The sequence below is a fragment of the Labeo rohita genome, chromosome 5 (genome assembly GCF_022985175.1).
Source record: "Labeo rohita strain BAU-BD-2019 chromosome 5, IGBB_LRoh.1.0, whole genome shotgun sequence".
In the NCBI taxonomy this organism is placed as follows: domain Eukaryota; kingdom Metazoa; phylum Chordata; class Actinopteri; order Cypriniformes; family Cyprinidae; genus Labeo; species Labeo rohita.
In genome coordinates this window covers 29,013,660-29,035,626 of record NC_066873.1, presented here as the reverse complement: position 1 = coordinate 29,035,626, position 21,967 = coordinate 29,013,660, and the positions used below count along the sequence as shown (strand labels likewise).

At 37.9% G+C, this 21,967-nt stretch overlaps 1 protein-coding gene across 5 annotated transcripts in view; it reads right to left on the bottom strand.

The window, feature by feature from the left end:
* The window catches only part of cacna1ba (calcium channel, voltage-dependent, N type, alpha 1B subunit, a), a 138,804-nt gene that overhangs the window by 36,183 nt on the left and 80,654 nt on the right, over nucleotides 1-21,967 (bottom strand). For 3 of the 5 annotated variants that reach the window (XM_051108971.1, XM_051108970.1, XM_051108972.1), the window contains 9 exons: nucleotides 14,888-15,688; nucleotides 13,196-13,380; nucleotides 12,909-13,029; nucleotides 11,935-12,064; nucleotides 11,773-11,832; nucleotides 9,220-9,326; nucleotides 3,196-3,292; nucleotides 984-1,144; nucleotides 460-597 (listed from right to left, as the gene is read on the bottom strand). In XM_051108971.1, coding sequence (XP_050964928.1) covers nucleotides 460-597; nucleotides 984-1,144; nucleotides 3,196-3,292; nucleotides 9,220-9,326; nucleotides 11,773-11,832; nucleotides 11,935-12,064; nucleotides 12,909-13,029; nucleotides 13,196-13,380; nucleotides 14,888-15,688 — 1,800 coding nt within the window. Of the gene's footprint in view, nucleotides 1-459; nucleotides 598-983; nucleotides 1,145-3,195; nucleotides 3,293-5,724; nucleotides 5,746-8,208; nucleotides 8,221-9,219; nucleotides 9,327-11,772; nucleotides 11,833-11,934; nucleotides 12,065-12,908; nucleotides 13,030-13,195; nucleotides 13,381-14,887; nucleotides 15,689-18,676; nucleotides 18,713-21,967 lie in introns of all 5 variants that reach the window. The other 2 variants (XM_051108969.1, XM_051108968.1) reach the window with 2 other exon arrangements.

Genomic DNA, 21,967 nt, shown 5'->3' with positions numbered 1-21,967 from the left:
ACAAGAGAAGTGTTTGAAGGGGACAGAAGCTTTGGATTTCAAATCCCTACAAAAACATACTGAATAACAAACAGCTATACTGTATATAAAGCAAAATATCTGGGTTATGTGCAACAAACTTCTGTATTGTGCAAAACATGTCATGTTGGTTCCATTTCAGGTCTTTTATATTCATTAAATACAGAGTTGTTTTCAAGATACCTTCAAAGGAGATACTAAAGATGATCATAGCTGTTGACCGGCACATGTGCAGACTGATATCTACACGGTTTCTTTTTTTTTTTCTTCTTCTCACTAACAGTTGACATTAAAACTGAATGAACCACCAACAATAAAACCAACTAGCTAGGTTAACTGATTACAACAATTTCTCCAACAAGTGGATGAGACCTATTTTCCAGGTGGGTCAGGTGACATTTGACCCCCAGTAGGAACCATTTCACATGTCTGCTGACTTACGTTGGCCAGCCCTCTCCAGTAGAAACGGTGAAGAGAGTGAGAAATGCCCACAGCACATTGTCATAGTGGAACTCGTATTTTCTCCACTCCCTGGGCTGGGCCGCCACTTCGTCCTTATCATAATCCAAGAACAGCCCCCTAATAAGTACGAAAAACAATGACAGAAGAAGCAAATAAAAAGATAAACCTATGCAGGATGTCAATTTTAAGAACACTGCTTACAGTAAATTGAACCTGGTGCTTATTTTAAGACTTTCAGAAATTATTGACAAAGAGCAGAGGGGAAAGTATTTCAGAGCTGAACATGACTAGGAAAATGTGCATTAAGTCACATTTTACATTTTCTACTTCATTACATTTTATATGGCTTGCTCTTAAAATTAGTGTGCCAAGTTATCTCATTATCTAATTTCTAAACTGACTTTTGCACGCATTTGGACAGTACTGCTGTATGCCTGCAGGGGGAGCTGCAGGTGTGAGATAATCAGCCCCTACTCTCTGCACCTGTATTAGTTCCACTCTACCTGCAGTCTTTCTCCAGGCCTTTGGACTCATCTGTGCAGTAGAAGAACTTGCCCTTGAAGAGCTGCACAGCAATGACGGCGAAGATGAACATGAATAGGATGTAGACAATGAGGATATTCAACACGTTCTTCAGGGAGTTCACCACACAGTCGAACACGGCCTAAGAGAGAGCAGACACATATAAATACACTCTGGTTCATTAGCAATCAACAACAGACAAAAAGCTGAATGCATTTCACAGATCTCCAGAATCAACAGATACAAGTCTGCACACTCAATCTGTCACAACTGAGAGTAATTCATTTTTAATTATCCACACCTGTAAGGCTCACAGGTGTTTGCTGTGAGAAACGCAGCAGGCATGCATGATCATGGGTGACAGGGTTTTTGATATGATGCCTATGAAGTACCATCAAGTGTAGATTTTAACAATTGATATCTCTACTGAATGGAAAGGTTCGGCTGATTTCAAATAAAAATAGTTCTTCTGAACTTTATTAATCAAATAATCTTAAAAACAATCCTCACAGTTTTCAAAAAGCTAGTGCTGGCGATTTCAGAGAGGCTAGCAATAGCAAGCTAGCTTTGAAAGCATAAGATCCCACCCTCCCTGCAAGTCACTCTCCAAAGCCAGCCCTCCTCCAAAATGCATAACCGTGCACAGGCAGACCAGAGGCTAACCAGCAACACAATGAAAGACGGCACTGGTGGAGGGTTGAATATACAGTAGGGGTGTCATGATAAATCGATCTCTGGAATTTGCACTTTAAATGCTCACGAAGAAGAGCACTTGTAGTAATTTAAAGGCACATTATGTATGATTTTTTGATTAAAATATCCAAAAAACACTAGAACAGTGTTATATATTTTGCTGACCTACATTATCCCAAACGTTTCAAAGAATTTTTAAACCCAGAGAAATAAGCAATTTTAACTAATGCAACGGGCCGTGTCACTGCATCGCCTACCAATGACATCGTACACCCTCAATTTTCCGGTTTTATTTTGTAGAAAACAGGGAAACCCCAAAGACACTTTAATATGTTAAGCATTTTATCAGACAGGTGACGAACGCACAGAGTATCTTGTATGATAAAACAGCGCTGCTTTTTACTACATAAGCATGACCGGAAGAAGCAGAAGCGGTCAACTGTGGCATAATAAAAGCTCTGCTGCTTTCGAGTTGTGTATCACGTTTGTCCTGCATTAGCAACCGCTCCAGCATCCTCGTTTCGCTTCCACGACTTTGAGTCCCACCCTGCCTCATACTACAGTGATGTTAATAAAACTTTAATATATTAGCACAGGGGTGTCCAAAGTCTGGCCCAAATGCGGCCCGTGGATGCATTTCAAACGGCCCGCAGCCCGCAGCCGAGTCCCGTCGAATTGCATCGGCTGTAAGGATGAAGACAACAAATCTCATAATTCCACACACAATCATGGCATCAAACTACTTTATTTGTTTGTTTTGAAAATCCACCCTCTAGCGGTGAAATCTTACATATTGTGCCTTTAAGTGGTTAATTTTACTTGCACCTCGGCTTTTATGCTTTTATGACACAAGATTAATGTAAATACAACCTACTGTGAACAGTCTTGTAATTCGCTTTGACCTTTTCGAACTTTATAAATGATTATTTTAAGTTCAAGTGGAGCCTATATAAGGAACTGAAAGCAAGCAGAGTATGGCTGTTTATAAAGCACGTTGTGCCATCTGCTGTTAAAAACTAAATTCAGAATCGAAAAACACAATGCATTCGTAAAACTGCAGAAGCGATAAACTAAATGATTTATCGTGACACCCCTATTTGAATGCACTGCTGTCAGATTACCTCATGTCTCATTCACCAGAGAGAAAATATTACAGTACAAAGTGCTTAATACATATTAACGCCTTCCATTCTCACTCAGTCTGCAATAGCGTAATGTAACACGCTGATGACTATCATGTGAACAGGGTTTGCAGTGGCAGGACAGCTTTCATAGCTTTCAGATCCAGGGATATGAATGAATGAACATTTTATGTTCCTACACCTTCCACAGATGACATAAATACATATAAATACATTTAGACCACTTAACTTAGTGAGTGCTATCGGGATATATGACTTTCAACCAGCATAACAAAAAATGTTTTTGAACCCTGCCTTCACAACTGTTATATACTTTCCTAACCATGACGGTTGTAATGGACCGCAACAAAATATATACCTTCAGTTTTGGTAGTCGTTTAATGGTCTTCAGTGGTCGCAAGACTCGCAACACCCTCAGGGACTTGATAGTGCTGATGTCTTTGCCCTTTGTTCCTCTACACAAGTCAAAATAAGTGAAGGGTCAGTAAATTCAGGATCAAACATGCTGTAGACAGCCTTTATAAAAGGATTCACACATATCCAGACAAAACACATGAGAATGTGAGTAAACATGATGTAAATGTTTCCATCGGTTAAAATGTCAACAATGAGACACTAGACTAAACATACTCACCTTTTTTATAGACAAACTAAATAAACACCAACAGCTAATTCTCTAATAAATGAGCTTTTTTTCAATGTCATAGTTTGAAGTTGCTACAACAATGGATTGGTGTTATTTTACAAAAGCACATGCTTTGATGACAGAGTATGAAATACATATACCTCTATTGCATGCAAGTAAAATAGTAATATCTGTGCATTAATGAGCTCTATCAGAACTGTTAGCCTGTTATTGAATGACAATTGAGTATTAGCACTATTCATGCATGAAATAAGAAAGGCAACATGAATTCAACCCAAACGCTGCTGTGCATCAGATTCTAAAACAACAACACGCCACCAATGACAACAAAGAAACCCGCCCTATAAAAGGGCATTGTTTCTTTTCAGGAACCAATGCTGTTTTATTTTGAAGTCTTTATCAAGCTGACATGCTTCAAATGCGTCACCTTGATGAACTGACTGCATAGATTTGAATACAGTGCATGTATTCATAAAACGCAGAGCCAACAGCAAGAAAAGAAAAAGGACGGCTAAACAAAATGTAATTCAAGTTATTTCACCCTTAAAGAAAAGAGCAGTCCTCAGCAGAAATTAGTCATGCTTCAGCTCCTAAATGCTCAAATCATAACCGCCAAGCTTACAATGTCATTTAATGAAGTAACTGCAAGGACAAGCATAGTCAATAACTGAATCATGAGGAAGTACTCCATGGTCATATGAAATAACGGAAGCCCTTCGCATTATATCTAATGCAGGCAAAGAGCAAACAGAATCATATTATTTGTGAGACATCACATTCATTCAAATAACCTTCACTGAGCCCCTGTTTTGATGTGAAGGGCATGTGTTTTGTTGGATGTCTGACAAAATTAAGTGCAGATAAATTGCTGTTTCTGTAATAATTCATTCTCCCAATTATCGTATGTTACATTACAGCTAATTATTACACGGCTCTCCTTAATATTTCATTCTGATTGGTCGATCGCAGCATTCAGCAGCCAGATATTCCACTTTGTAAATCTGATAAAGCTAGCTACATTTATTATTATATCACAAATGCAACTGACGACGTATTGCGTCTCAGTTATTCACTGCAGTAAAAATACTCTGGAGGACTTCCATATACATATCACTGTAATGTTGATAAAGTGTTCATCTCGTCGTTTGTTTTGTACGTTGTAATGGATTATGTAATTGTAATTTTTTTCTCTTTAACATGATAATATACAAGTAAAATAATTTCATCTCAAATAAACATTTCATGCATTTATTTATTTGAAGAGCAGCCGTGTAATAAGCGGGATAATGTATAGTAAGCCGGTTATTATCATTTGTATTAGTTTGCAGGTACCGTTTAGTTCTTCCAGTGCAGCAATGGAAGAGAGAACAACAAAATATCTGAGAGGTCATATCGCATCTCATTTATTCATGGTTTCTTACTTCGAAAATGCTTTGATATAAACAAGGCTTTGGCAGGTGTATGATTGGTGCTGACAGATGGATCAGCAGAAAGTATGTTCAAGAAATTATTGTGAAAATGCTTACAATAGAAAAATCCCCAAGCAGTGATTCCCCTCCATTGCACATAGACATATTTCAAAAGAAATGACCTACAACTACATCAGACCTTTCCATGTGCAAGAGCAAGTGGTAGTACATTTGCAGATTTCTAGCATTTACAATAAGCAAAGGCGCAAAGGCTCAACGTCACCCCTAGAAAGTGCCAACGTCTACTCACACATGCACAGTTCATACATTAGTCTGTAAATCCAATGAACACCAATCTAACAGCCAATCAGCAGAGACCTTACAGCATGGTCACCAATCAGCATGGTGAAGTTACTCCTTTGGCCCAATCGTAGGGCTCGACAAGGTCATGCAACTCCACCCATGCCCCCTGATGCACATTAATCTAGCATGCATTTACTGTACAGGGCCTGATGTTTTTCCCCTAAACCCACTACAAGCTATAAAGAGCCTCAATAACATCCCACTGGACACCCTGGTAACTTTCACAGGACCCCGGATAACAATTATGGTGGAGAAATACTGTTCCGCATCGTTACATCCTCAATCAAAAATCATTTAGAGGTTCTGATGAAAGCTATCAGTGTTATTGTAGAGGCTCCAACCCTGTACAGATACTCTCACTCCACTAATATGTAGTGACAGTAAAGAGGACATTATCCCAGTAAGCCCAGGACAATGAGGAATAGAGAAGATTTATCAAGGAGAAGAAAGAATATCGGGGGTTCCCCACCTGTTTACGCTTTGATGTGATCTAATGAATGAGAAGAACACAAAGCAAAAGGCAAAACATTACGACATGCTGAGAACAGAAAGTACCTCTGCACTAACAGTAAACCACATCATCCTTTCAGAACATTGCACATAACATTTCAGTGAGAATGAAAGAGACTTTTATGAGCACCATCACGTTCTTTTGTGAGGCTGAAACACAAGGCATAATGACTTTGATGGCTGTATGCAGAAGAAACAGGAAACTGCGGGACTTTTTTAAAGGCAAATGTTTTGGAAACCGACAAAAAGGAGGAAGAGGCTTTGTATGGTGGGCGAAACAGACACTTCCAACTGCCGTTCATTTCTTTTAAGGATGTAAGAGAATGACAGCTTCTTTTGCTGGAGTCTGCAGAGACAGCTGTAGGAGAGATGAAGGGTACACTTGACAGAGAGGGAACATCTGAGGGCGGATCTGAAAACCAGCACAATCAAGATCTGGTGCGAATACCAAGACATGCCAATCTAGAAAAGAGATGGTGGAGCCGTAGATCAGTCCTGATCTGATTCTTGAGCATGGTTGGAAGATGCCAGCAAATGGCTAGAAACCGAAAAGGTTTATTGTACAACTGCTTCGGGCCGTGACATATGGGCTAAATGTTATATCTAGGGATGCATGATACCTTGGTGTCATATAATTTATAGGCTCACAGTCAGATTTTTAATTTATCAGTAGATATAGCATATATGAGCTAACCACCACCTGCATTTGGTAGTTATCAGTGTATTACAAAGGTACAAAACAGATTTCTGTACTTCAATAGTTTGGTATATTAACATTATCATTATCAGTTAATGAAATTTAAGTGAAAAATATGGATTTATTTTTTTACAGTGCACCTTAGTGCCACTTTAGAGGGCTTCAAAAATAATTAATTTTCCCTAGCTTTAAATAATTTATTATAATTGTATATATTTTTGTTGTTTTTTTTCTTTATGTATGCGATTACTACAGCACTTTGGTGGAACCTTGTGGTTTTTGAAAGTGCTCTAAAAATATAGTTGAGTTGTGTTGATTTAAGTTGAAACTGGACATATCACTTGCAAAGGTAATGCTCATTTCTCATATTTTAACATTTAGATCACCTTTGCCTTCATCTAACAATCAAGTTAATCCTTAAGGGCATTGCACACCGAGTCCGAAATTCTCCCACGTTAAAAAATAAATACAACCTCACGTTGTGTCAGTCATGTTTACACACTGCCTCTAAAACTTTTATCCATCATAAAAAAATTCTGGTCGGGTTCTGTGTGGACCTTTAGAAACACAATTTTTAAATAACACTGTTAGATTCCATCTTAAAATGAAAATTCTGTCATTAATTAATTACCCACCCTCATGTTGTAATTCATAAGACCTACATTTATCTTTGGAACACAAATTAAGATGTTTTTAATGAAATACAAGAGCTTTCTGACCTTGCAAAGACAGTAATGCAACTGACATGTTCAAAGCCCAGAAAGGTAGTAAGGACATCAATAAAATAGTCCATGTGACATCAGTGGTTCAACCTTAAATGTATAAAACTACGAGAATATTTTTTTGTTCATAAATAAAACAAAAATAACGACTTTATTTAACAGTTTCTTCTCTTTCACGTCACTATTCGACGTGTGTTCACAATAGCATTTTTTTTGTTTTCTTTACACACAAAAAGTATTCTCGTACCCTTACTGAACCTAAATGAAAGTGAGCCTAAAAACATACCTAAACTTTAAAATTATTCCTAAAAATGTCAGAATGAATATCCATTTTTCATATATTATATTGTTAATTTTTGATGTTTTGTATTTAATTTATTTAGTCATTATAGAATTTTAAAATCAGTGCATCCCTAGTTTTAACCATCTTTTGAGCACTTTTAAAGATCTGGCACATTTGCAGTACATTACATTCTCTCTTGTGAGTCACAAAACATGCAGAAAGATGAGAATGTACAGTAAATACATTTGTGTTCTCGGATATGATGTTTAAAGTGAACGATGATGCAATCATTGGCCGAAAAAGCCAGACATTCCCTGGTATGCCACTCCAACACAACTGAACAGGTCATCTTTGATATGACATGACACATGCACTGATCATCCTGTCTGAGGCCAATGTGGAGATCGTCCAGGATGCTCCATATTCAGTAAGCACCGAAGACCTACTGAGAATGGTAGGAATGTTTCAAGGGAATGAAACAGATCAATAGTGTCTGCCCTCCATGACAAAAGAGAATCAAATGACATGGAGAAGAAGATCAAGCTCACTGGCTGCAAATGTGTGAGTGATGCTAAATGATGGATTATGGAGAGGCTGAAACACTGCGGAAGATCCCATGCTTCAACACTTGCCTATGGGCTAAGCATTATTTGACTCACGCAGAGACAGGCAAGAAGACGAACAGTGAAAGAGAGAGAGACAGAGACAGAAACAAGGACACAGAGAGAGTTAAGGCGTTACCCCATGAAGCTCCTTCAAGCGATTCCAGGCAGAGAGAAACAGAGGAAGAGAGGAAAGTCAGTGACAGCACATCAATACACTCACATTTAACACGTCTTTGACAAGAAAATACAACAACAAACATAAAAACAAACTGGAGGTACGACAGATTAGTCAGTACAGCTGAGAGACCCCTTTATTCTGAGATACACGTTGTTCAGAAAAATAATATTTCAAGGTAATGCACCCACTCTCTGTTTAGCTTGCCATACTGATCTCCTTTGCACCAAGATATTCTTGCTGGTTAAATTAGTAAAGAAGCCTAATGTGGACACCAGAACACCAGTATCTCATTCCAGGGATCTGCATCCAAAACATGTCCTTGAAGACAAAGCTGGTCTTGTCAACAAGGTAATCAAATCCCAAAACTAAGTACACTCAAGATCCAAATACATATGTACACATATGTACAGTTGCAATTTTATTTAGGTTATTGAGAAAAAGATTCTCTATTGAGAAAAAGATTCTCTATTCTATTTCTATTTCTAATAGCAGCTAATAGCAATTCCTCAATACTAAAGTGTTGCAATGGCCCATCCATTACACCACAGGAGATGAGCGAACAGCTGATTGTATCAGACAACTCCTTTATTAGCTCCTTCACACGCATACACACTCATTCTTTTAAGACTGCCTTCTCAAAAGTGCAATAAAGTGATGTCAACTGACCCACACTACAGAGAGAAGGACAGGAAGGAAATAACAGATCAGTGGGAGTTTGCAGCTTTGAATGTGTACAACAAAGATAGACAAAGACACTCTTGTTATGCCATGGGAACAAGTGTAAAGTATGATTATTCTTATTCTTATTTAGAAAAAGAATAAGAGTATACGGGCAAGAACTTGGACTAAAAGGTGTCTTAAATTACTTTGTATTTTGTAGTCAAGATCGATAATAAACTTCACGCTGAAGTAAAAGTCTTGTAATTTATGGGAGTTTAGGCAGGCGTTTATAAATTAAAAGCAACTTACGAGAATGCGAATGCCACCAGTGCACCACTGACCACAATGAAGTCCAGAATGTTCCACAGATCTCTGAAGTAGGAACCTGGATGCAGCAATAAACCTAAATCCACCATCTTTTCAAAGGAGAAGCATAAACATGAAAGATTATTGAGGTTGAAACCTTGACACCATCACTACACACATCAAAGCACCATTTCTGTAACAAATTCACTGCCTTTATAATAAATTTCAAGACAATTACTGACAGACTTTATATCATTCGCTGTGAGCAATGTCCCCATTATATTACAGAATCGTAACAGTAGGAGTCTTTTATTGTGAGAAATATGAAATCTTACAGAAATTTAGCCAATTTATTTGTCGAGAATCTGTCAGTTACTGTACTGTAAACAATTTATGGACACAAGATCATGTCATACAGTGTCATCTTAAAGGATCAGTTCACTTCCAGAATAAAAAAGGCCTGATAAGATAATTTACTCAACCCTATGTCATCCAAGATGTTCGTGTCTGTCTTTCTTTAGTTGAAAAGAAATAGTTTTTAATTTTTCTCCACATAGTGGACTTCAATCAGCAGGTTGAAGGTCCAATTTGCAGTTTCAGTGCAGCTTCAAAGGACTCTACATGATCCCAGCCAAGAAATATGGGTCTTATCTAATGAAACAATCAGTATTTTTCTAAAAAAAATTAAAATGTATATACTTTTTAACCACAAATGCTCATCTTGCACTTGCTCGACCTCACGCATTACGAAATCGTGCACATGTACTGTGTGTGGAAGTACAGATTCAGTGTTTACAAAGCGAACATGAAAGAAACTCTATCTGCCTTAACAAAAAAAGGTTTTTTCACCCTACCTCTTTCAACCGAAGTACACAGATTATGTAATGTGTGAAGACATGCATGCACGTTGCAGAGCTAGTGTGAGACAAGCATTTGTGGCCAAAAAGTATTTAAATGTATATTTTTTTTAATAAAACGACTATAAATCGTTTTGCTAGATAAAACCCTTATTCCTCGGCTAGGATTGTGTAGAGCCCTTTGAAACTGCAATTTGGACCTTCAACCCACTGGGCACCATTGAAGTCCACTATATAAAGAAAAATCCTGGACTGTTTTCTTCAAAAACCTTCGAAAAAAATTGTTTTCAACTAAGGAAAGAAAGGCATGAACATCTTGGTTGACACAGGGGTGAGTGAGGTTGTGCTACTTTAACATTGTCTGTCAAAATCTATTATTACCCATCATTTTAATTTTCATATTTTAATTAGAATAACACCTTTAATTACTTTTTTTTTGTTCACATTTTCATTTTTAATCATGACCCTACAGGACGACAGCGCAGTGTTTAAAAATAACAAAAAAAACGATAGCACTGGGTAAACAACAACCCTTATATTTATTCTAATAAGTAGCAATAGGCTAGGCTTTGTGTCACTTCTGATATAAAACAAAATCTCATATTTTAAATTCTGTCCATTTCATTAGGAAATTCAACAATAAATACCGTTTTGGCGCTGTTTAAAGTGGCGTGATAGATCGTTCTAGCTTCTGTGTACTCGCCTGTGCGTAATAGTGACGGGTCGTTCTTGCGTGTTCATTTTGAAAGAATCGAACGAGTCGTTTCGGGGAGTGATTCATTCAGTCGCTTATGGGGCTGTCACATGATGAATGAACGACTCGAAACGAAGACTCAAGAGATGAACTAATCAATTCTTTTTCCGGCTCACACTGCATTGGGAATTGGTTAAGCTTATAGGGCTGTCACCTGATGAACAAATGACTCAAACCCGAAAACCTGTTAGATAAGAGGTGAGGTGAGCTAATCATAGACTAAAGACCCAGGTAAACAATGAATTAATCTTTTATGTTTCTTATAGCATTATAGCTTTGCCTTGTTTGTAGTGTGATCAACATTTGTGTAAGCAGTAGATGTGTTTGCGAAGTAACACGTAACATTTTTATTATATTTTGCTAAAATGCACGAAATGAATGAAATGGCTCGAAAAAAGATTAGTTCATTTTGCTGAACGAGACTCAGAGGTCAGAGTCGGTAAAATGATCTGAACTTCCCATCACTAGTGCCTAATCAAACACACAGGAAAACATTCCTGACAGTTTCATTTTTGTTCTGGATCCAGCACTCTGCTGGCAGACTGAAGAGCACTTGCCACCAACTGGACAGGGGTAGAAATTACAGCTACAATTTTACACTATAGATCACCCTCAGTGAAATCTGTCAAAGTGACTGACGGCCTTTAGATTTTTCCTTCACTGATAAAAAAATTCTGTCAATGACGGACAATTTTCGGTAAACGCGACCTCTGTCTGGAAGTGAACGAATACTTTAATCACACCAACTAGTTGACTAGTTGCTCAGACAAACCACTGAATAGTCATTTATGAGAATACATAGCTGTGCACGTTCCTGACTTTAAGATGGGTCAATGGGCTTCACATAGAGAGACTGTAACCAAATTTCTCAGGTCATGAGAGGAATTCTGGATCACTTCTTCTATGAGACATCCAATTAAACAGTGTAATTTACCACAAAATTACCTTAATGACCATCTCAAATGTGAAAACACCAGTGAAGACATAGTCCAAATACTTCAGGACCTATGAAGCGAAAAGTAAAATGGTCAACAGACTTTCAACAATATAACAAAAACTGACTTTGAACAGTCAGACCGACACAGATAAAACATATGAGTGACTTACATTGTTACGAGGGGCATTGGCTTGGACTGGGTCCTCCGCAGCCAGGGCTATACTGCTCATTGCAATCACCACCAGGATACACATCTCAAAGTAGCGCAGACTTACAATATAGTGGCACAGACGCCTCACTCTGCACACACACACACAGACACAAAAACGCAGTAAAGCTAAAGGCAATTACATAATGAATTCTGATACCTAAACATTATTTTAAATCTACAGACAGATACATTTAATTAACCGCGATAATTAATATTTTCATGCAGGCCATAGGCAAGGACTAAGAGTTCAACGATTAATTCAGTAATAATGTAGATTTTAGCGCATATGTCTGTTAGGCAAACACTCATGTGGCGTTAGTATAAAGTAAAATAAAAGTATATTTTTGCAGCAACAGTGCCATGACAGACATCTGCATTTGGCAACAGCCCATTAATACACAGCTTTATATGGAGGTTTATGGGATTGGATGGCTTTTAGTCTTAAAGGTCTTAAAGCGTTTACCTTAAACACACACAATCAAACTTTACAACCATTCTTAGTGACGGTTGAGATGAGTAATACGCAGAAACATTTGCAGATATAACAGCATTGGTGGTTTGCCAATCACCATCTACAAATGCTGTATGAGAATCTTCAAACGAAAACTCACCAGGGTTATAGAAGCTATTTTAAATGTACGTCACATTACGGAAATGATCTGTTGCTACTTTTGTTTCAAAACAAGCCATTTTTTAAAACTTACTGTAGATAACAAACTATCTAAACAGTACTTGAAAGCAAGAATATTATCATAAGGTGTACTTGATATGCTCATTCAACTGTGCCATGCTACAACACTACTTGTTAACCAAAGCTTATTTCTGGAAAGCCTTTTTGAATGTGAGCTACTGTCCAGCTACCAAAAAATGTTGAAGGAATACTTGTCCTTCAGTGCAAGTGTACATTTCACTGGAATACACAAACACATTTACGGATTATTTGGGCTGAAGATGAACATGGAGCTGAAGGGGAGGATGGGACGAGGGCTGCTCTGGTTCAGATCCTCCAGATTCTTCTCAGTCATGGGCATCGTCTCACTGTCTATACTGTTCACTGAGAAGACAAACAGATGTCATGTGTGAATTTATTTGTAAGCTTTTGTTAGACCAACACTAGCTTGCTGCCAGCAGCAATGTTAACACCCTTGAAAAGTGTCACACAAATGGGAGTAAAAAATAAGTGAAAAGTGACCTGATATAGCCGTATGAAAAATACTAACTGGGAATAAGGGTTGTTTCTCCAGGGGGAGATGTGACGGTCACAGGTATGTGTGTGCTCATTCCTCCAGTCTGACCAATATTTTGTTTATTGTCAGAGTCTTCCGGTTTCTCAAGACACCATCGGTTCCCAACTGCAGGTTGTTGAGGGTTTACAGCCAGTGAATCTCCTCCCATATCCATGTGCCTGGAGCAGGGTGTCAAAATTAGGTTACACTTTGGTGTTTTGGTCATTAATGTCTCTGTGTTTCTGAACTAGTGAATTCATATTTCAGAGAATATTATTGGTCGGACCAACTGAATAAACAGACCCTGCAATAAACAAGTTGGATTTTGAGTTTGGACTGAATGAGAATGGCACTGGGAATCAAACCGACTCAGAAACAAACTAGGACTCAAATTAAATGAACAAAGCATCTTGTTCATAAATAAGAATGCATTGACTGACAACACACTTTTTTGAGTCATAGATATATAGATTTGTTTCTAATCCTGGCCAAAAATGTTTCAGGAGTTCATAAATTTGCTTATAGTACACAAATGTCACTGGTCACCAGCTACTGTGGTGTAATAATCTAAAAAAAAGAAAGTCACTGAATGACTCAGTGAAAGAATCTCAATGATCATCTTTTGATCTTTTTGCTGAATGGCTTAAAATGAGTCATTGGGATGAATCAGACTCTTCACCACTTCTCATATAAGGAATAAAGTAACGAATAAGGTCTTATAGCTACTAGAACATGGTTCAGTTTTCTTGGGAACAACAAATGTGCTGTTAAATGCAATATATAATTTTAAAGGGGACATTGGATGCAAATTTTTCTTTTACATGCCGTTTGCATATAAATGCGTCTTAGCAGTGTGTGGCCACAACCACCCTTTAATGATAAAAATTGATGTACTCCTTTTTTAAATCCCTGACAAACTTAAACAGTCTCAATTATCAAGCCGTTTTAATTTTCTAAGCAGCATGATGTCATACTGCTCAGTCCCCACCCACAACCACTGACAGACTGTCCCATGTTAGCATATTTCTGCCCTTAGCCAGTTGTACTCTGTCTGCCATTTACTCCACACTTGAGCTGCTGCAGCAACAACGTCTCATAAGCAAAGCAGGTGCTTTGTAGTTCGATGTAAAAGTGAACATAAGAGGCTTCATCTTCTCTGTTCCTCAGAATGAGGACGCAGTGGATTAGTTTTGTTTTTGATGGTAATGCGCCATCAGATAAACCCAAATTCGTTTATGTCTGTGCAAATGGTTTTACTCCAGACTGCTTTCTAAACAAGGAAAAATTCAAGGCAGGTATTGCTAAAAAAATTAAAAGTCAACAAAAAGTCAGTACCCACTAATATTTGCGAATCGTCTTTCCTCTTCTATGGAAGAGAGCGGCGGGGTAAGCAGAGCTCACAGATACATTTTATGAAGACCCTAAAGCAGGGGTGCCCAAACTCGGTCCTGGAAAGTTTAGCTTCAACCCCAATTAGACACACCTGAACTAGGTATTCAAGCTTACCAGGCATACTAGAAACTTCCCAGCTGGTGTGTTGAGGCAAGTTGGATCTAAACTCTGCAGGACACCGGCCCTCCAGGACCGAGTTTGGGCACCCCTGCCCTAAAGAATCATACCAACTTGTGGAAAATGGGCATCAGATTGTCCCCTTTAAAAATGACATCTTTTCAAAAATAGTTTTACCTGTGGCTGTGTAACTTGCCCTCCTCCTGCTCTCCATTTGCTTGTTGCTCCTCTCCTTCCAGCGTGGACTGAGCTTTACTGCTACGTGGTCTGTGCCGTCTCCTCCCTCCATTACCTCCATTTTCACCCCTGGAGCATCTCTCCCCCTCCCTTGTTCCCGAACGGGAGCCATCCTTCTGCCTGGACCGCCGTTCACTCTTCCCCCCAGCGCTGACCACTCCATTGCCCTCCCTGTTATGCCTGTGGGAGTGATGGTGACGATGTTCTCTCTCCCCACCTCCCACTCCCTCATCCACTGAGCTCTGGTGGTGATGTCTGCGGCCCCCCTCTCTGCTCCGGCTCCTGTCACTCTTCCCCTCCTTACACCGTGTCCCATCATGCTCCTTGCTGCGGCTGTGATGGACGTGATGCCGCCCTTCTTTGCCATGACCCATGTCACCGTTTTCATTGGTCTCATTGGAGGGACGCTCCCTGTGACGGTGATGCTTGCGAGGTGGGTGCGGCTGCGGGGGCTCTATCACAGGGGGGACTCGCTCCTCTGGTGTGCCACCCTCCCCTTGCAAATCCTGGGGTTTGTCCCAGCCTCTGTGGGGACTGATGGGACCATCACAATGAGGTTCCACCACTAAAGGCCGGTCCAAGTGAGTTTTCATGTCAGGGCGAGGGTGAAGGTTGGACGTCAGCCGGGGGTTGAGCTCCTCTTGGTACAATGCCTCGCTGCTGGCCAGTATGTGCTTCCGAATCTGCGTGGTGCGCTGCTCCCACACGGACATCATCTTTAGAGACCGGTGCTGTTCTTTACTAGTAAAGAGAAGATTTGAAAGAAACACGTGTAAGGCTCAGACAGATTCAATTATGTACAACAATTAGGCATGGTGTTGACGTTAGTCTCCATCCATGTCGAGACCTCCTTTCAAGATGGTGATTACTTGTTTGTGTTATTTGTAAAAAAAAATCATATTGATTTGATTGAGCTTCATTCTGGTTGGCTGAAATTCACATAAATTAACAATTTTGAGTGCTGAGTTTGATTCAAGACCGAGACCCAAAGAAGACAGAGTCAAGACTGAGTCCACATGAATAGAACCAAGACCTTGATTTTGTCATGGTCTCTGAAGCATGCGAACTCAGTCTGGACTGACTCAGTCTCTTTCTAGTCTGGGTGTTGACTTAAATATGAATGAGCTGGTCTTGACTACAACATATTAAATAATACACATTTTAGACATAATATGGCCGGTTATTCTGTCTGTTTTTGCTCTGCTAGCTAAAATAGTTCTAAACAAAGCCAAAGCTGGATTTGTATAACACTGAAAACAGTGGAGAAATACAAACAGTGAAAAGTCCCCAGTGCTACTGGACTAAATGTCAGTGCTTTGGAATGGTGTTAGTTTAAGCAGATTTGAGGACTGGAACTAACCATTGTATAAATAAAAAGAAGGTCTTTATGGATGCCAGATTACAAAGATTAGTTATGGACATGCTTTACTCATCCTGCAAACATTTGTGAACAATGGTTTAGGTCATGAAGATTAACCATGCATCCTGTACCCTAAGTGTAGGACATTTAGAAGACTGTCAGATCTAATGATCTCTTATCTATTGCTACCTTACAAGGAATAGTTCACGCGAAATTCTGTCATTACTTAATCACACCCCATGTCATTTCAATTTAGAAAGACATGAGTGTGAACAAATGATGACAGATTTCTCCTATCGGGTCTCTTCTTGTTATTAGGACTGGGTTTTGACACAAATTTAACAGTTTGAGTCAATTCTGATTCACAAGCTTTGCAATTCAATTCGACTTCCGATTCAATATTGATTATTTTGGATATATCAGTTATAGTACATGCCAAATTTTCTCAAGGAAAAAACATTCTCAACTAATGCTGTTAAATATACATGAGAGTTAGTTGGTACTACATTACTATAATATTGAAGGTTAAAATTAACTGATTTGCATACAAACACTTAAATTACACTCAATTAAGTTTTTATAATAATAAAGTTACAATTACATAATTATATTTCTACTCCAATTCGTTTTTTTGAAATACAAACATTTAAATGTTAGCTGTCCTAAAAACCTGACAGATTTATTTAAACATAAATTAAATACTTACAGTAAACAGTAAAAATTATAATGAATATGTTATATGATGCATATATTTAGCAAAATGCTCTTCTCTAGAGTTAATTTTTCTTGCTGACAAGTTTATGGTCAACAAATGTTATGATGATATATTGTTCACAAGCTGTTACATTGACGTCTTTCTGTAGTTGAAATACTGAATTACATGAGACAGGATACAGATTTCAGTAAGTTGTACTATTTCTTTTAATATACTTTTGGACATTTATTCAGAGAAGAGAAGATGATCAGTTTATGCACACTTTTGTGCTTTTACGTTTGTCGCTTCTCTTGCCTCTTGAAGGCACTAGTGATCTGTCATTCGGCATTTAACAAAACGGTAGCATGTTTACTGTTTGTATATTGTAATGAAATTAACAACTTGTAATCTGAGGCTTTGTTTCATATCAAAAGTAACAAAGCACAAAGCTTATTGCAATTCACTGAATCGGAGGCAGCACTACAATGCTTTGTTCATTAACAGAAAACAGGTTAGACTAATTGATTCTTGGGATTTAAGAATTAACACCGTTTCGTAAAAATGAGAATCGATTAAAATTGAGAAATGGATTTTTTTTTTTACCCAGCCCTACTTGGTAATGCCATCTTATACCTTATTTCTTATCCAGTTAGTTAGCATGAAGAGAATATGAATCAAGACAGTTATTGCTGTAAAGAAAAGTAAAGGAAAAGATTTTGCTGGGGAAAAGCAACATGTCTACACTCCTCTTTTCTCCACATCACTTTATTCTGGGCACACCTCTAGCAGGCAGGCCATGTTCCAGGGAGTGATGAGTGAACTACAGCAATGTGTAGACAGGCGATGGGGAAGAGAACACCCTCTGAAAGCTGCGAGAGAGCTGAGAGACTGATTTTCAGACACTATTTGCTGCTAAAGCACTAACAGGGCCTTGTGGTGTGAAACAGTCCTGAGGTCAGACTGTACCTCTTGTGGACAAGCAAGACGAGGTGGTGCAAGTGTTTTACTGTATGACAAAACCTCAAGGTGGGATTTTCATTTGCCTGTTCTGTTTATTTGACTTTTGGCCATGTTAATAATAACAGATGGCAGAGAGATCACTGAAAACTTCGGGGATTGAGAGGAATGGGATGTTCAAATTTGCATGAGCGCTATAGCTCAGTGAGTCAGAGCATGTGTGCTAATCATTATAATTCCACAGCTCCAATATTTCCTCTTTTCTATTAAATATTAACATATTTAGCAAAAATAAAGACTGGGATGTTCTCAACGTGCTATAATGCAGTACTATAAAGCTGCTGTAAACAACCTCAGCAGTATTGCTAACTTTAAGTTAATCTTTCTGGTTTAGCAAAACTACTCACATCTTTATCAAACTCTGAATTTTAAGTGTGGTACTGATTAAAACTTGCTTGCAACAGCTTTAAAATACAAAGAGTGAAATGTAATTGATGAATGTTTTTTTTTTTTTTTTACAGCTGGCCAAGGGTTAAAAATGAAATCACGGGTTAACAGTGACATATGAATGAGGGGCAAGATTCTGAAATGTCCAATATAGTCCACATTGTCAAACACTATGAGGTGTGTCAAGGATGAGTATTTGTCTTTTGTCGTACAGATGATCAAATTACGTCCATTCATGAACTGAAGTAGTAGTCATGCCCTATACCATTACCTCAAGTAGTGATGTGCAGGGGAGCAGACATAACTCCTAAAACACATACAGTACACATTGAAATACACAGATACACACGGACACGCTAAGAGCCCCCACAGTGCCACAGAAAACAGGTTAGAGGACAAACATTTGACAAGGAAATCAGTAAGGAATAAATATGTATAAAAGACAGACAATGGAAAACGAATGGTGGAAAAAATAAAGAATGTACAAAACAGTGGAGAGAGATGAGACGATGGCAGACTTATCCAGACTCTCTACAACCCTAAAATCTTCAGTACTGCTCAAACTGAAGCATTACAGGAATAATTATAATTCTAACATCATTCACTCACCCTCATGTAGTTCCAAAGCCTCTGTGAAACACAAATGTTTAATATCCTAGACTTTTAAATAAATAAAATAAATGAGGACTAAGGCTAACAAGCTCCAAAATCAACCATAAAAGTATAATAAAAGTAGTTTTTTATGTTTTGTGTGCTTTATTTTAAATCTTCTGAAGCCGTACGACAGCTTTGTGTGTAATACATTCTTAAAAATAAAGGTGCTTTCACAGCGATGCCATGGAAGAACTATTTCTGGTTTCACAAAGAACCATTCAGTCAAAGGTACTTTAAAGAACTATCTTTTTCTTACCTTTTCATAGTCTTAAGAAGCTTCTTTCGCCACAAAGAACCTTTTGTGAAACAGAAAAGTTCTTCAGATGTTAAAGGTTCTTAATGGAACCAATTAGGCAAAAAAGGTTCTTCTATGGCATCATGAAGCACCTTTATTTTTAAGAGTGTACAGATAGGCTTTTAATCGTTATTGACTGAAAATCTTCGTTTTGTGAGAGTTCATTAGAGCTCATCAGAGAAGTAGTAATGTCCCATTTGTGAATGAATCATTCAGACTGGTTTTGTGAACTAGAACAATCAATTCACTGAAAAGATCTGACTCAGTCAAATGATTCATTCACAGATAGTACTGTTTTGGTTCTCAGAATTAGCAATGATTTTGCAGTTAACATTTCTTTTGACGAGAATTGCATCATTACATAATCATTCATAAAATAACGAAATACACCTTAGCTTTGTTCTGCTTATTGTATGACTTCACATTTTTATAATGCTTTTTTGACTTTTAACAGCCTCAGTCCTCATTCACTTTTATTATGTGAAAATGAAAGGATATTCTTCAAAAATTCCATTAAAGAAGGTCAGTCGTACAGGTTTGGAATTATATGACGGTCGGTAAATGACGAAAGACCTTTTATTTTTGGCTAAACTGCTTCTTTACATCACCAAAAACTAATTAAAAACATCTATCACTAGCTTGAACACAAATATCCTTTAACCTTTTCTCAAAAGCTTGACAACAAGCCAAGTTGTATGTTTCTAATTTATCTATTCTGTTTAATTAAGAGCAAAGTACTAGATTCATGAGTTCACCTGCTTGTATGTGTAAGAGAGAATATATATGTGTGTGCGCGTCTACGCTCTCGCAGTGGGCTCGTCTGACAGGAGTGCTGACTCATTAGGCACTAACAGTAGCAGAAGCTCTAGTAGTGATGCTCACTGGGAAACAGACGGGCGATTCACAGAACACGGCTCAATGCCAGCAGCAGCCAATGAGCCCAGTGAACAGTTAATCTAGAGTATCCAGAACTCATCTGACCCGCTAGCTAAAGAAACATGGCAAACATTAGAAAAGAAAGCACATTAAGTTTATAATTCACTGATGCAGTTGCATTACACTGAAGCATAATACTGATAGTCTACACTTACACTTCAGCAACACCTCGTAGTAACTTTCATTATTAAAAGATTAGTTCACTCCTGAATTAAAATTTGATGATAATTAAACTGATAATTTACTCACCCCTATGTCATCAAAAATGTTCATATTTTTCCTTGTTCAGTTGAAAAGAAATTATGTTTTTTAGGGAAAACACTCCAGGTTTTTGCTTCAAAAAGGTGGAGTAGGCTGAAAATTTCAATTTCATTTTCTCCTCTAAATTTAAAATTGTCTGACATTGTTGTTTTACCTTTTTTTGTAAAGAGTAAGACTTTCTTAGCATGTTTGCACAATTAGGTCGGTACTTCCACCTATGTCACCCGTGACCTTTCCATCTTGCTTATGTAATGTGTGAAGTTGAGAACAAAGAGCTAGTGCAAAACAAGCATTTGTATATGCATTTTAATTTTTTTTTTAGAAAATAATCTATCACTTCGCTACATAAGATCCTTATTTCTCGGCTGGGATCGTGTAGTGCCCCTTAAAACTACATTGAACTGTCCACTATATGGAGAAAAATCTTAGAATATTTTCCTCAAAAACCTTAATTTCTTTTTGACTGAAGAACGAAAGACATGAACATTTTGGATGACATTGGGGTGAGTATATTTTCAGGAAATTTTAATTGTGGAGGGAACTAATCCTTTAAATCTGAGATATCGGTATCAATATCAGTATCAGTAGGTCATAAAGATTAATTAAGATTTCATAGATTTTAATTCCAAAAACTTTATTTTCAGGTTTAAATTAAAAAAAAATAATAATAATGAAAATTATAATTTACTCACTCCTTGCCATCCAAGATGTTCATGTCTTTCTTTCTTCAGTCAGTAAGAAGTTATGCTTCTTGAGGAAAACATTTCAGAAATTTTCTCCATATAGTGGACTTCTATGGTGCCCCCAAGTTTGAATTTCCAAAATGCAGTTTAAGGGCTCTAAACGATCCCAGCCAAGGAACAAGGGTCCTATATAGCAAAACGATTGGTCATTTTCGACCGGTCATTGACACTTTATATACTTTTTAACCTCAAACACTTGTCTATTTCAGCGTGAACTCTGTTTTTTCTGGTTCAATACAGTTAGGTTATGTTGAAAAACTCCCATCTTGTTTTCTTCCCCAACTTTAAAATCATCCTACATCGCTGCAGAAGTACTGACCCAGTGTTTACAAAGTGAATATGCAAAGAAGATCAAACAAAAAAAAGAAAAAAAAAAAAAAAAAAGGTAAGACAGCGATGTAGGACCATTTCGAAGTTGAAGAAGAAAACGAGATAGGAGTTCTTCAACATACCCTAACTGTATTGACCCGGATTACACAGACCACGCATGCGCATTGCAGAGACGCATTAAAGTATGTAAGTTGAAAAGTATAGAAATTGTCAATTTGTTTCGAAAATGGCCGACCGTTTCACTAGACAAGTGAACCCCACCTCGGCTGGGATCGTTTAGAGGCATTTGAAGCTGCATTTAAACCGCATTTTGGAAGTTTAAACTTAGGGGCACCATAGAAGT